Source organism: Anopheles merus, chromosome 2L (assembly GCF_017562075.2).
Source record: "Anopheles merus strain MAF chromosome 2L, AmerM5.1, whole genome shotgun sequence".
Classification (NCBI taxonomy): Eukaryota; Metazoa; Arthropoda; class Insecta; order Diptera; family Culicidae; genus Anopheles; species Anopheles merus.
Window position 1 is genome coordinate 34,739,673 of NC_054083.1, and position 15,237 is coordinate 34,754,909.

At 43.5% G+C, this 15,237-nt stretch overlaps 1 protein-coding gene across 5 annotated transcripts in view; it reads left to right on the forward strand.

Moving 5' to 3' along the window:
• Window positions 1–1,136: 1,136 nt before the first annotated feature.
• Window positions 1,137–15,237, forward strand: part of LOC121591569 (calcium-binding mitochondrial carrier protein SCaMC-2) — a 28,808-nt gene continuing 14,707 nt past the window's right edge. Inside the window, exons 1-4 of one of the 5 annotated variants that reach the window (XM_041912230.1) lie at window positions 1,137–1,339; window positions 1,598–2,442; window positions 7,573–7,814; window positions 7,912–8,023. In XM_041912230.1, coding sequence (XP_041768164.1) covers window positions 2,203–2,442; window positions 7,573–7,814; window positions 7,912–8,023 — 594 coding nt within the window. In that variant the 5' untranslated portion in view covers window positions 1,137–1,339; window positions 1,598–2,202. Of the gene's footprint in view, window positions 2,443–7,572; window positions 7,815–7,911; window positions 8,024–15,237 lie in introns of all 5 variants that reach the window. The other 4 variants (XM_041912231.1, XM_041912232.1, XM_041912229.1 and 1 more) reach the window with 4 other exon arrangements.

Here is a 15,237-nt window from a genome sequence, read left to right on the forward strand (position 1 = left end):
ATATTGTACTTTGTGGATGGTTAACAGATGAAGTACTTTGTGGAACAATGGCGCTTTTTAACACGCTCACGGTACGCTTTCGAACTTTCCCAGGCACCACAAATTCAGCTTAAACGGCTAGAAAATCGAATATTTTTTCCATATTCCGTTTAGGTTGAGAGCTTGAGTCGTTTAGAACCCGTTTAGTGGTCGTTTAGTAGATTTGTGGCATTTGGGCATCTCATTAAGCAAACCAGTGAAGCTATGAAGCTTTTTTTTCTATTGATATTCAATTTTCCAGTCGTTTAAGCTTATTCTGTGGCGCTTGAGATGGAATAAGTTTTTATAATAAGACTTATTATGTGCTATTATCCGGGCGAGGTCAATTCCGGGGGAGGTCAAGTCCGGGCGAGGTCAAACGACCCTCCACTGTACATAGAAATTTGATGGAAGTGAAGTGTGTCCGTGGAGCGTACACACTGCACTAATATATTGGATTAGAGATATTGCAACGCTTGCGGTGGTCTAATATCACTTCAATTTAGGTGTTAATTAGATTTTCATTGGCGGTGGCGTAAAACGGAGGGGATGGAAAAATGCAACGGGGAAAGAGAGCGAATAGCAAGGCAATAGAGTGTAGTGTGTGTGTGTGTATGGGTAGGAAGGAAAGTAATTGGGTCAAGAAGCAGTAACGGGAAGGAGGAACATTTGATAAAGTTAAGGAAACATTTCATTAGTTAAACAACATGAAAACCCAGCTTTGATAAAAATTTCAAACAAATACAACGAGCAGATAATAAAAAAAATACAAGCTTTGAAATCCGCTAAGCTGCAATTTTCCATACAAAATATATGGTCCTATCTGGGTGGGCGGTCATTGACACTAGGGATAGTTATTATTTGAATGACTTTTTTTAAATTTTAAGCAATTGCAGCTTCCTTTTATAAAAAAAAACAAAATTTCATTTCAAACGTGTAAAAACAATCATTTCCGGAACAGAAGCCGCCCTTTTCCGTTAATTTGTTTTGAATTCAAAAGTTGGATGCAAACCACCGCCGCAGCCCATAGTGCGACCGGGGCTGGATAATTGATCGGTTTTCGAGAAATAAAATTTTCGAGAAACACGCTCCCGTTGACACAAACTCGTTGACAGTTGCGCAAGGCAAGCACGACGACGACGACGGCACACGCACGGGGCAGATGTTTTGATAAAACTCACGCTCGCGAAGTCGGGTCGTCCTTTCTGTGCTCCATCCATCCATCCAGTCAACCGGGAGTGTGTTCCGAGATTTATCCACCACGGCGTGATTTCGCGACGACGCGTCCATCCGGTGGCTACTGCGTTTGCGCGCACAGAAGGTAGGAGGGAAACGCCAACCTGTGTGTTGAATTTTCCCCCACCGGTTCAGTGCGATTTGGCCCGTTTTTCAGCTCACACAGCTCCTCCGCAGTGTGTGCGTGCGTGTCTGGTATCCATCCGCGTGTGTGTCCCGCGAACTCGTGGCGATCCCGTTTTCCGTATCGAGCAGCACGCGAAGCGCACGGAATTTATCACGATTTAGTGCCGTTAGTTCGGCAAAGAAAATAAGAAATGGTGTTTTTTGCTACCACCCCCAGCGACGTGTGAGAGAGAGAGAATGAGAGGTTGGCCACAGTAGGCCATGTAGCAACGAGAAAAGAAAAAAGAAAAAAAAACGGTGCTTCTTCTGCCCACCTCCAGTGGAAAGTGTGTGTGTGTGTGTGTGTGTGTGTGTGTGTGTGTGTGTGTGTGTGTGTGAGGGGCCTTTTTTGTTGCTTCTTTTGTCTCCCCACCCCGGCGTGTGGTGTCCCGCATGAAGTGCAAAAAGGAAGGTGGAGAAAGTGTGTGTCACGTTTGCTCACTTCACTATTAATCCATCTAAGCCTTACCCACTCCCTTTCCCCCAACCCTCCTCCCATTAGTGCGAATCGCTCGATTGAAATACCAAAGTGTACAACACGTGTGTGTGTGTGCCAATACCCTTCCTTTCCGCGCGGTGCGGGGGCCCTTGACTTCCAAGCATTGTGTGTGTGTGGGAGCGGCCAGTGAAAAGTAAAAAAAAAAAAACGTGTGTGTGTTGTGCCCGTGTTGATCTTAGCAACGTGTTTCCCCCAGCTGTGTGTGTGTGTGTTAGTGTGGTGATCAAAAGGCAGCAGGCTGCGAATTTTTGTTGCTGTTGTTGTTACACCCTTCGTACCACACAATGGTCAACATTAACCGAGGACCGGCGACGGGGAATGATGCCGGCAACGAGGACAGGCAGGCGGGCGGGGCGGCAAGCACCCCGCAGTACCCGCAGTATCTGCACGAGCTGCCCCAGGCGGACGAGGAGCGGCTGGAGCGCATCTTCAAAAAGCTCGACCGCGACGGCAATGATCGTATCGACATCCACGACCTGTCGGCGGCGCTGAAAGAGTTTGGCCTGTCGCACCAGTACGCGGAGGTGAGGAAGAGGAAGAAGCGGCGGAGCGATGTCCACCAACCAACACTACTTACACACACACGTACCCAAGGGAGAGAGGAAAGAGAGAGAGAGAGAGAGAGAGAAAGGCACACATTCATCATCATCTCCACATCAGCACATTCACCACACTGCGGAACCCGTTAGCTATGGGTGGGGAGGCGGAAGGGTGGTGGGGCCGCCCTACTTGATTTTTTTGCAGCTGACTCATATGATTTCATGCTTTTTTAGCTCCATAAGCTCACCATGCTGGGTCGCACAGTCCATGATGTCACTGTGAAGGGGGATGAGAACCACCACCTCCTTCTCTTCGAACCGGTTCTGCCCAACAAGGGTGGTGTGGTGCGCATAACTTCACCTCCCGACCGACCGTAACCAACGGCTCGCCCCGGCTTGCTTTTGTTTATTTTAGCTTGCATGAAAACAACTGCACGGGGAAAATTTTTGGAAGGAAAATCGGATTTTTTTTTCGAAAGATGAAAACGCTGCAAAGGAATGCTGCGGAGAGACGGCCAGCAAAACCGTGTGTGCGCACACTCACCGGCTCACGGGCGGTATAATGCAGCTTTTCGTCCCCAGTGCCGTGCTCTCGCGCCGCCTGTGTTGTCCCCTCCCGCTCACGCTTCACGGGCACGGCACAGTAAAACCCGTGGCGAGCCCACTTAGCAGGCTCGCACGCCCTTTCCCGAGGTCATTCGGGGCGACGGTAATAGAAAGGGTGGGGCGGAGAGGGAGAGGCCGAGGGAAAATTTCCTTCGCGGACGTCTGACTGTCTGCCCCGGACACTGTCCCGGCACGCACGCACAGACAACTCTATTGTAAGATCGATTTTCCTTTTCTTTTTGCGCTTTTCCAATTGCAGTGACACTCTGTGACGGATTTGATGGAAGTGAAGTGTGTCCGTGGAGCGTACACACTGCACCTAATATATTGGATTAGAGATATTGCAACGCTTGCGGTGGTCTAATATCACTTCATTTTAGGTGTTAATTAGATTTTCATTGGCGGTAGCGTAAAACGAAGGGGATGGAAAAATGCAACGGGGAAAGAGAGCGAAAAGCAAGGCAATAGAGTGTAGTGTGTGTGTGTGTGTGTGTGTGTGTGTGAGTAGGAAGGAAAGTAATTGGGTCAAGAAGCAGTAACGGGAAGGAGGGCGAAAGACATGAAGGAGAAATTTCGCGAAGGTGTGGTAGGTGGGTGTGGAGGAAACAAAAAGTGGAACAATAAGGTCGTTAACGGAATTGGCTATCAGAAAAGTTGAGTTGAGTTGATTGATAGGGTTGATTCAGTGTTAGAATAGAGTGCGATTTTTTTACATTAATTTTGAGCAAAAAGGCTTTTTCAGGTCAGTTTCGAATGTAAACATTGTTGTTCACCGTGTGCAAAATGATATTCCACATCGAAATGACATTTCATTCCCATCATAATAATTTTTAATTTCTTCAGCATGATTTTCAACACTTCAACGGGCTGCTGTCATCGTTTTTCATTGGGGTTTTGAAGCGGGATCTCATCGCTCGTTGACAGGTGAAGTGTTGAAAATCATGCTGATGAAAATAAAACTTATTACACGGTTTTACAAGTCACTTTCGCATGTAAACATTGTTTTTTTTTTGTTTTTTTTTTTTATAGAGACTTTGAACCTATTGGCTTCATTTGCCTTTTACAGTAAACATTTTTATTATCCACGTGCAAACTGTTATTCCACATGGATCTGACATTTCATTTCCATTATAATAATTTTTAATTTCTGCAGTATGATTTTCAACACGTTTCAAGCTGGATTTAGTTTGACAGTTCACCGCATCCAAGATATATTTCAACAGCTATCAAATGGTTCATTTGTTTCAACATGAAGTTTCAGTTTCAACACATGATTTTCAACACATAACAAAGAACTGAAAAACTCAATGCAGCTAGAGTCGTGTTGAAAATCATACCGTTGAAATTAAAAATGATTTTTAACACGCTTCAGGCTGGATTCAGTTTGACAGTTCTTGATGTGACTTGATGTTCTTGACCTGATGTGTTGAAAAATCAGGTGTTTGAACTGAAATGTTATTGTGATGCGAATACAATGTATGGCAGCTGTGGAAATTAATCGTATAGTCGGTAAATAATGATGTGCACATTCGAATGACTTGGAAAACCCTGCATTTTCATCATAATAATTTTGAATTTCTTCAGTATGATTTCAAAATTGGAAAATGGAAATTTAAATTTCAACATGGGATTGAGTTTGACAGTTCTTGGTGATGTGTTGAAAATCATGCTGAAGGAATTAGAAATTATTATGATGAAAATAAAATGTCACATTAATGTGGAATAACATTTTACGCATGGTGAATAACAATTTCTACATTCGAAATTGACTTGGAAACCCCTGTAAGTTCAGATAATGTTCTGAAAAAGCTCCCAAATTTTGTTTGATTTTATTTTTTTACAAATATCCCAATTGAACTCAAATACACAGTTTTACGAGTCAGTTTTTCACTTTTTCAAAAGCGCAGCTGTCAGAAATATATGACAGCTGTTGAAAAACATCTTGCGAGCGTTGAATAATGCTGTTAACATTAGCAACTGACTGAATACAGTGTACTATTAGGCAAATTTAGTTTAAACTGTGTTTATTTCTTATTTATATATTTTTTATATTCAATTCCACAACCAAGAATAGCTCAAAACAGGCATCTGCAACGTCGCAACAAAACAATGACGCGTAGAAAAAAACCCATTTTTGGACGTTCGCTAATCACAGCGAATCGCAAATCTCTTCGCTTTCGGTATGCTAAATTCTAGCCCACAGACACAGATAATTCAGGAGGTTCAGCTTTTATCGGTATCGCTTTCGGTACACTTGAAAATGCCACGGTGTTGTGTTGTGTTATCCGTTCAAAGCCCGTCGAGCCAACGGGAACGGGACTTATCTGCCGCGTGCAAATGCGTGCTTCATGCTTATCGCTTCCGGCTTGCGGAACTCTTCTCCCATTCTGAAGCCATTTTTTCCCGCGGACAGCCGGCATCAGCTGTTTGAGCATATTTTAAATCAATCGTGTAGCGTGTAGCGGGGCACGTGTTTCGCGCATGCAATGCAGTTGGAGGAGAGGCACAAACCGGGGCACGCGAATGTTTAGCCACGCTTCGTTGCATTGGTGCAATCTGCCGTTACGACAAGATCGTTTAAAGAAGAGTAGAAGAAAAAAGAAGGGGAAACCGTTTTACCAACCAACCAACGCGATGCAATTGCAATCAAAATGGATTGCAGCAGCAGCAGCACCACTCGCTGCGGTGTCCTCTCGGCGGGAGCCGCCGTATATAGGAGGAAGATGAACGTTATTTTTAAAACCGTCTCTTTCCTTGCTCTCTCGGCAGGGGTGGACAGGCAGACGACAGGCGGCACCACTGGCGAACACCTTGTTGCGACATTGACCGTGGTGTAGCATCAGCACAACCAGCAAACCGGCTTCTCCATCTGGGACCTGGTTGTATTTAATAATTTCTGCTACGACGTCAAAAAAAAGAGGGAAAACGGAATAGAGCGTGGGTGTGCTACATCATTTTCCCTTTCGTTTGGCAAATTAACATGCATACATTAATAGAGCCAGCTTCTGCTGTGAATGAACTGACGTATTGCGTTAATTGCTTTGCCAAAGTGGGTTATTTAATCGGATTTTTCCGATCCTAAACTTACGTTTATGAAGAACGTGATTTTGATTTTTATATCGAACACGGTAGGAAAATTCCGAACGGCCTTTCTGTTGTTTGTGTTTTTGTTTGTGTGGGCGAAGGTTAAAACGCGTTTGACTGTTTTCTTCCCCCCCACCAATACGAATGCCGGGTGTTCGACTCTGTGTGTGTTGCTTTTATTACGCATCGGGCAAAGAATTGGGCCCAACGACACGCACATTCTTCTGAGTATTTAAACTTGAAACCGGCCGCGTACGGACTGCTGTCCGGTGATTAGTAAGGTCATGCTGGTTTTGTTGATATGATTTCGGGGTTTTCTATTGTGTTTAGATAGGACGGGGAAACGTAGTTTTATCAGCACAAATTAGATTCCATTATCATTGGCTATTTTGGTTCGCTTTTTGATACGCCGAAATGTATAGGAAAACATTGTGTTTCGATTAGGGGGGAAGGGTTAGGAGAGGAAATATTATCAAATTATATTAAAAAAAGAATAGTTTGCGAAAAAATGTCTTTTGGCCCCTTTCGAATGCCAAAATAATACAGGGTTTTCCAGGGGTGCTCGTAATTGTGGGACACTTCCTTTAATCTTTCTTATTGGAAATGAACTTCATTTGATGAAAATTGGACCTTACGGCACCCTTTTTGACCAGCTCCAATTGGAAATTGCTATAGGATTTGTCCAACAAGGGTGCTATTGAGTCCAATTCCTATTACATTAAGTTCATTTCAGGTTTAGAAAAAGGAGTTAATAAAGTGTCCCACAGCTAATGAGAACTCTTGGAAAACGGTGTAAAACAATTTGGTATTTGTCGATTTGTTGTTAAGCTTATAACGACCATTTCTTTTAAAGTGTTTAATACAAAATTAATTTAAAATTATTATAATTTTTTGAATATTTTTTTGGCATTTTTAAATCCCTATCGACAACATCCGTTACAAGCTGTTTAAGGCAAAAACGAACGTTGCATACAACTTTTCCCGAAGATGCAGTATCTTGCATAGCAGATTTGCATACAATGCGCTTCTTGCATACTAGAGCTCGGCCGATCAGCAGCTTTTGAAGCTTGAGAAAAGGATTTGAATTCGGTCGTTACTTTCTCATCGAAATCCTTTTGGAAGTATCCTTCTCGGGAGGCGTTAAAACCCGTTCTAACAAACACAGCATTTATTTACATTTTAAACACTTCATTTAGCTACACTCACCTTCATTTCTAAACTCTACTACTTTTATTAACACGTGTTTTTCGTTATTTTATTTTACTTTATTTTTTCATGTGCATTTATCATCCTCCTCACATACACACACAACACCGCGCCACTGCCTGCTCTACTCACCACATCAACTCATGTTCGTGCGCTTGCCAAAAAAACAAAACAAAACAACAAAACACTGGGCGAAACCCCGAAACAAAACAACTACAGGAATACGGACACCCGTTGTTCTTTCAGCGCTTCCTGAAGCAGTCGGACCAGAACCAGAGCGGCGATGTCGGGCTGGCCGAGTTTATACACTACGTGCGCGAGCACGAAAAAAATCTACGCTTACAGTTTACACACCTGGACAAGAACCAGGACGGGAAGGTCGACCTCGAGGAGCTGATAACGGCGTTCAAGGAGCTCGGCATCGAGATGGACCAGCACGAGGCGGCAAAGCTACTTAAACGGTAGGGGCACACGTGGACTGTTGTACTGCTTTTATTGATAAATGGTTTCACTTCAATTGATGCTAATTGCGATCTCTGTTTTACTGTTTTTTTTTAGCATGGATAAGGACGGCAGCCTAAACATTAGCTACGACGAGTGGAGAGACTTTCTGCTGCTCGCACCATCGTCGGACATTCACGAGCTCGTTAAATACTGGCGGCATTCGACTGTGAGTACCTGTGGCCTGTACCTGTGTGTACATCTCTCTCTGTATTGCTTCTTGATCTTGATTGTGAGACAGCATACACCACCTCGAAGAAAGGGGGGGAAACACAGACTAGGAAAACATTCAAAACAATCCCCCTATCTTTACGAGCGCGTGGCTAATGATAGTTTTACCTATTTTCTGAACCGTTGTCTATTTTATGCATTTTATACACGTTTCGCGCGTGTGAAACGCCCGCAAATAATGATCGAAAAAAAAAAAACATACGAAACGAAATCTCACGAAGAATCTCAGGTACAATGAAGCGTACCTGGTGACCGTTGGTCGGGCGCCGTCGGACGGACCGCCGGTGCGTCCGGTGCGTCTCAGCCTGTTCGATGTCGAGCAGGCGATCGAGCACGCGACGGATCTGCTTTTGAACCCACCGGCCAATGTGTCCTACAGCTCCACCACCACTAATGGCGGCGCCTCATCGCACCTGCTGGTGGATGGTAAGGTACAGTGTACAAGAATAGCATTCTTTTTAAAAATCCCTCTTTTACTATTATGCCTTTTCCGGTCAGTTTTTTTCTTCTGTTCATCCTCCCCCATTACCCGTTTTATCATGCTTGACCGTATCCGATCCGCGACCTCGGCCTGCTGTACCTGTTGCTAGTTGCATTTGCTTTTTATACGATATCGCTCGCTATCAGAAAGGTGCGGAATGTGTGTGTGTATTTGTTGCTGTTTCACAACAGCAGCACAAGTTCCGTTTCTTTTTGTGGACACGATGGCGAGAAAGACGCATCAGGATCATTTGGCAAGATGGAAAGGGTTTATGCAGCAAAATTGTCTTTTTCGTCAATGCGTTAGAACAGGCAAGGCGGCCGCGGGTTAGATTAATGCTTGTCTGTATGCTGTACGTTGTGTAGGAATGAAGTTTTTTTTTAACGTGCACCAATGCTGCTAAATGGTATTTTAATGCTTGCTCAGTTGAAGAGGGGGACGTTGAATTGTTCCGTGAATGATCATGAAAAATCATCACAGAGCATGTTCCGATTTGAGGATGATCTTTCATTCAGCGCTGTTTCGTTGCCAGCAATTCTTTTATATTCTGATGCTCGGTTTAGTTTATCGTTATTCAACATTTTTATTGCACTTTTCTTCCACATTTTTCGGCTCGGTTTTGCACACAGCTCGATATTACACCATGTTCGGCAGAGGGATGATGGTTTTACTTTTGTTCCGTTTCCTGATACGCTGTTTGCTTTCGGTCTCACGATTGTTCATTCATGCGCACAGCGAAGCAAAAGCATCAACTCATGGGCTCATATTTCATTGCACTTATCATCGAAAAGTCATCAGCTAATATAGAATAATATTAAATAACTGTAGATAATTAGGAATGGTAGAAAATATAGAGCATGGGCATAGCTAGAATGGAATTTAGATAGCTAGAAGCAATATTGTAATAGCATTTAGCTGTTTTGGTTTTGTGATAAATGTAATAGTTGCTACATAAATAATGTATATATTTAGAATACCTATTTGTAGCATATTAGATTAAACATTCACTTTGGGCACGAACAGCCGGCTAGAAATCCGTGTGTTGGCTCCATTTCGTTAATTATCAGCCGGCTAACTAGCTACAGCATGTCAGCACCAAACCAAAACATCGATTGTGACATGGACACGCTGACGTAAATGCTCTAATTTGGTCAAAATGTAGCAAAACTTAGACGTAGCGAGAGAGTGCAACCGGGCGGGCTCACGATCGCGCTCCCATTACGAAATGTTCTGACGTGCGGCACGAAAGTGAATGCCAAATTTTACTCGCCCACTGGTTTTATTCTAACCTTCTTCTTGGTCCGCTGCTCAAAGTTCAACCCTGCTGACGTTCTTTCGATCGGCTCGTTTTGCTGATAGCAGGGCACACCAGAATGCCAAAAACTCTTCCCTCCCCTGAATCCGGTTCAGTTCGGTTTTGGCTCGGTCAATCAAACCACTGGTGTGCGACCTTTCACCGCTCGTAAATGATGCTTTCGTCGTCGGCGTCGTCGGCGTCCGTGCTTCGGTCAAGCCCCGGCATTCTACGGCATATTGAGGGCACACCAGGGTCCGGGCTGATCATTGACGCGTGCAGCTCCCAGCGATCGGTTCTTTGTTCTTATCTGGGGCACACCGCAACAGTGTATGCAGCAAGCGGAAGAGCAAGCGCACGGGGTTGTCGTTTGTTGCTGCTGTGTTCGGTGTGTTGATCTTCAAACCTCAATCGGCCCCGCCACCACCGTGATGCGATCGTTCAATGGCCCCGTTTGAGAGAGGAGGGGGAGGTATGCCGTTTGGGACGTTGGGTACAGTGGGAGACAACATAGAGTGCCTCTTTGACAAGCATTAATGGTATTAGTCTTATATGAATGATAATTTTAACGCTAGAAAAACATAGAGCTAACTTGAATTAGAGAGTTCGTTTTTGTAGAAATACATTGCTAAAAGACGAGTTTGAAGTTATGCCACCGCAGTAATGTAATAAATGTAACTAATTTATTTGCCTGATTTCTAAGCTCATTTTTCAAACATAATTTCTAATAATTAAACAGAATTTAATGCAACATACATGATTCAAAACGAGTTGTGTACCTGAATAGCTTAAAATCTAGTATTTTTGCAGGTTTTAGGGACTATGTTTTACTATTAAAAGTTCACATTCACGTAAATGGCTACTGTAAAAATGATTGTTTGGCGTTGTAGCGCCTAACTGTCCACAACTGCGACACCAAAGTGCGTTTGTTTCATACCTAATATGGACTAGCAAAGGGGAATATCCACCTCGTGACAACGCCTAACTACGTCTTGGATTAGATTACTCATCATTTACGCATTTACGCATCATTTACGTAGAGCGTATAATAGAACTCATAAATCGAAAATAGCTTTTCTATTAAATAAACCTATTTACTCCTTTATATGTCTTTGTGAAGGGTTGTTTTCATACAGATAAAGTAGAGGTTATTAAAGCTGCATTCTTCCCAAGTACATACAACAAATCTTTGTTGATAATTATATTGGTAGGTTCTTGTCTTGTAGGCTGATTTGAACATCAATGAAAGGTTAACTACTACGTTTTGACACGTTTAAAATGTTGTAAAGCTGTAGAAAAAAAAATGTTTAAAGTTATTATAACTACCAGCATACCCATTGAACTGAAACAACAACGAACAACAATTTTTGCAACGATATCGGCATCGCGGATGTCGAAGGGAATTAAGACGCTCTTGTCGAAAATAAAACAAGGAACGTTTAAACTTAAGCTAACTTCCCTGGAGCCTGATTTTATCAATGGATGCTATATATTGCATTGAGTGCGTGTGGTCGTTTGTGCGTGTGGACTGTCGGCACCCTCAGTCTGATGACAGCTCCACAGTACGCTTGCAAAATTCCCCTAATCGATTGCAACACTCCCCTATATGATTGCAAACTTCCACAGCTTGCATACAACATTCCCCTACCGATTTGCAACATTCCTCTAAGTCAGCGGTCGGCAAACTATTGAGGCAAAGGGCCAACTTTAGTAAATGATCGAGTGCCGCGGGCCAGGTGAATGCGGTTTTTATTATTGCGCTTAAATTATTACATTTTAATCTTTTAAAACATTTTAGGTTTTTGTTGTTGTTTTTCTGTAATTATATCATCCAAGTACGGTTCATCCAAATTAATGGTACCTACTTTAAAAACTAATTCTAATTTGAGAATCGGCAATAGATGGCCAAAAATCTGATCAGTCAAAAAATAACAAAATGGGATCAATATCGCTTCTTGAAGATCCCATCCTCCCACACCGCAAAAAATATTGAATATATTCCGGGGATGATACAAAAGTCAGAAAGGCTGAAAAATTATCGAAACAAACATAGATTCAGTAATTATAAAAATGATTTATGGACAAGTCAGATGTCATGCCATGTCAGATCAATTGATAGGTTTTTTGCCCATGAGAAACAGAACAGAAAACTCTAAACATGATGACCAAAAAAGTGAACCAACTAACTTATAAGCGTGCGCGATCAACGAATGCCACCCCGTAGCGTCTTAAATGGACGCTGAAAAGTCTGACGTCGCATAAGAACATTTCTGCGTATTGATCACCAACATCTTGGCACTTTTATGCAACCATCAAAGCATCGCAGGAGAGCCCATGTTCATTTTTGAAGTTCCAAAAAAGCTAAAAAATGAAGACAGAGGCACAAGTGGCTACATTACTGGGTTATCTGGGCCGGGAGATCGATGCAACCCGCTAAACAGTGAAATAGTATGGGAAAATTAACACACATATCAGGAAGCAGAAATCGCGTCCACTGACTTCGCAATGGTAAACAATGACGTCAAAACTCAATGCGTTCATACTAGGTGAATTTCGGTAGAATTTCGACATGACACCCTAGTCCGCAAACTGGTACAACATCTGTCACATGTGTTCAATCGATTTTTTCTGGACCAACATGATGCAAAAGCTTTTAAATTAAGTACGTGTTAAGAAATTACGTCTCCTAGTTTTTGCCACAGCAAGCCGAAAAAAAGGCATTTTTTTCTTGTAAACATTACGGGGATATTGATCACGAGTTCGAACATACCGAACGATCCGACATTCCATAGTACTTTAATTAAAGTTGAAAGAGTACGATGATATAAAATGTTATTTTTAAAGATATTCAGTAATTTGTATACGAATAGTTTCTTCACATCTTTCAAAATCAGTCAATCAGTTCGCGGGCCGGATTGAATGTTGCGGCGGGCCGCATTTGGCCCGCGGGCCGGACTTTGCCGACCGCTGCTCTAAGTGATTGAACTATTCCCTTATATGATTGGAACCCCTGTAAGAAAATTTTAGGTCATCTAATCGAGCTTTCATTTCAGCACGGACATGTTTTAAAGCCCTGTGCTTTCGATTACTATACTATTGCCTCGGAATTGATCATAAAATGACATGACATTACATTTATTATATTACAAGAAGAATTTGATTGAAAATGCTAACACATGTAGGAGGCCTAGTCTTGAATGACGGTCACTGTACCCCTACAACACGGTGCAACCAACCAGAGAATAGACACACAAGCTAACTGCCCAGTTTCTGCTGTAACCTTGCGTGTGCGATCAACTCGCCCCAAACCACCCACCGAACGGGGCCACCACAATCTATTCCACCTCATGCGGGGCGTACTAGTGTGGACACGAGCCGCCAAAAGTATAAACCCCACCTTCCCTTTGTCCTCCCATCTTGCTTTTCGTGTGTGAGCTCCCCCCGCTGAAAGCGGTTTAAGCCAATCACACAGACCGTCGCAATCCGAAAGCCGTCGCGTTGAGGCGAGCCTCCACCGCGATTGCTTTGTGTGACGTGACGAAGGAACGGCGACAAACATTGGCACGCGCGAAGAGGGAGGGTGTCTGCCTTGTTGGTGTTGTGTTTCTACTTCGTGGCCCTTTATCGCCCTTTTGCCTGAGAGAATGTGTCCAAACGGTGAACAAACACACACACACAGAGGGTAAACAAACAAAAACTATGACGTTTTTGTATGTGCGCGTGTGCTACAATCACATTGCAATACCAGGGCGTTGTTGTTGGTTGCTTGTCAGTGTTTAGGGCGTTAATTGTTGTGGCAGTCGGCTCTGGTAGAAATGGTTTCAAGAGCAACACCGTCGTCGTTGCGGCTGTTTCCAAGGTCCGATTAGGTGGGTCTAACACAGCTGTAAAGGGGGTGCGCGATCTTTCTCTGTTGATTGCAAGCTGCGTCTGTGACGTCATGTTGTTGTTTTGTACAGGTCGGATGCGAGACAAGAGAGATGTCCCGATCGAATCCAAAGCAAACTGGTGGTTTGTGCTTTACAAAATGTCGCTACACTGCTTCTCTGTTCCGCTCAAGGATAGGATAATCCCTGACAAACACGATCCTCTTCTGAACCCTGCTGAACCCTCCTCCCGTGCGTGCCGGAAGATGGTTCGGTTTCCGTTTTAGACCGAAACCTTCACGCAGGGCGTTACACTCCTTCTGCCGTTTCAAGGTGGCGCGCCGATAGTGGCGATTTCAGTGTGTAGTTTTGGTGTAGCAATGTGTGTGTAGTGTTGCTTCTTGTCTCGCGCATGGAATACCGTTGGGGGATGGATTTGTACTGTTTTGCTTTTTTTTTTTACAAGATCCGGCTTCGGTTAGGGATTTCACGTGGCAGCTGCCACCCGTCTAGACGTGATATATACGCACTTCAGATGTTGAACCTTTCTTATATGTCGCAGCAAGCGACCGTTACCATGCATGTGTAAGAGCTACTGCTACTCTCTTGTGTGTTTGTTGCTTTTTCGATCTTTCCTTCGCTCGTTGGTGTTTTGGCAACACATGTTTACAACCACCGTTCTGCTACCATCGATCATGTGATTCGCAGAATCGGCGTATTTGTGCGTGAGCTTTGCATGTGTGTGCGGGGGAGATGTTTTTGCATTCCGAACGGAATTCCCAGAAACAATTCCGCCGTATTTCGCCGGTCGTTTGGTGGGCTCCTTCACCCTCGCTCGTGTGCGTTAGAGGGATGTAATTTTAAAATGAATGATAATCCTATTTTTAAAACATTGAGACGCTGTCCCGCTTTCTGAACGCTGTGTGTGATGCGTCTTCAACGTATTTGTTTAAACAGAAAATACACTAAAAAGGTATTGCACACTGCAAGTTTGATTTCAATACCGCACCAAAAGTGCCAAAGTTGGAAATTGTGTTGGTATTTTAATGTCTTCTAAATACTGAAATAGCTGAATCCGCACGTGCGCCACGTGCCTACTGACTCGTAGCATAGCAGAGGTGTCAATACCCCTTTTGGTCAATTTTTAGACCATCCTTGCTCCCTCTCAGCGCCTGTTCTAAATACCTTATTATTTGCAACCGAAAGCACAACACTCTTGTTTGGTCTTTTCAATCGATTTGTCGCTCACGTTTGACGCCAAACACTCCCACTCAAGATCGCTATTTTGGATGCTGCGGTTTGTAGTGGATCCCGATGTACGAAAATAGTATCCTTACAATGGGAACGGGAAGCAGCCAACGTCGGGAGGTGGCCATCTGCCACTGTGGACAAAACGGGACTGATGATGCTATTTATAGAAGTAATTTGTTTGGCTTAGATTGTTTAGATATAGAAAATTAATTTAGGGGAAAGAGCCGGCCTCTCTAAGCGTGTTATTTTCATGTCGTTCG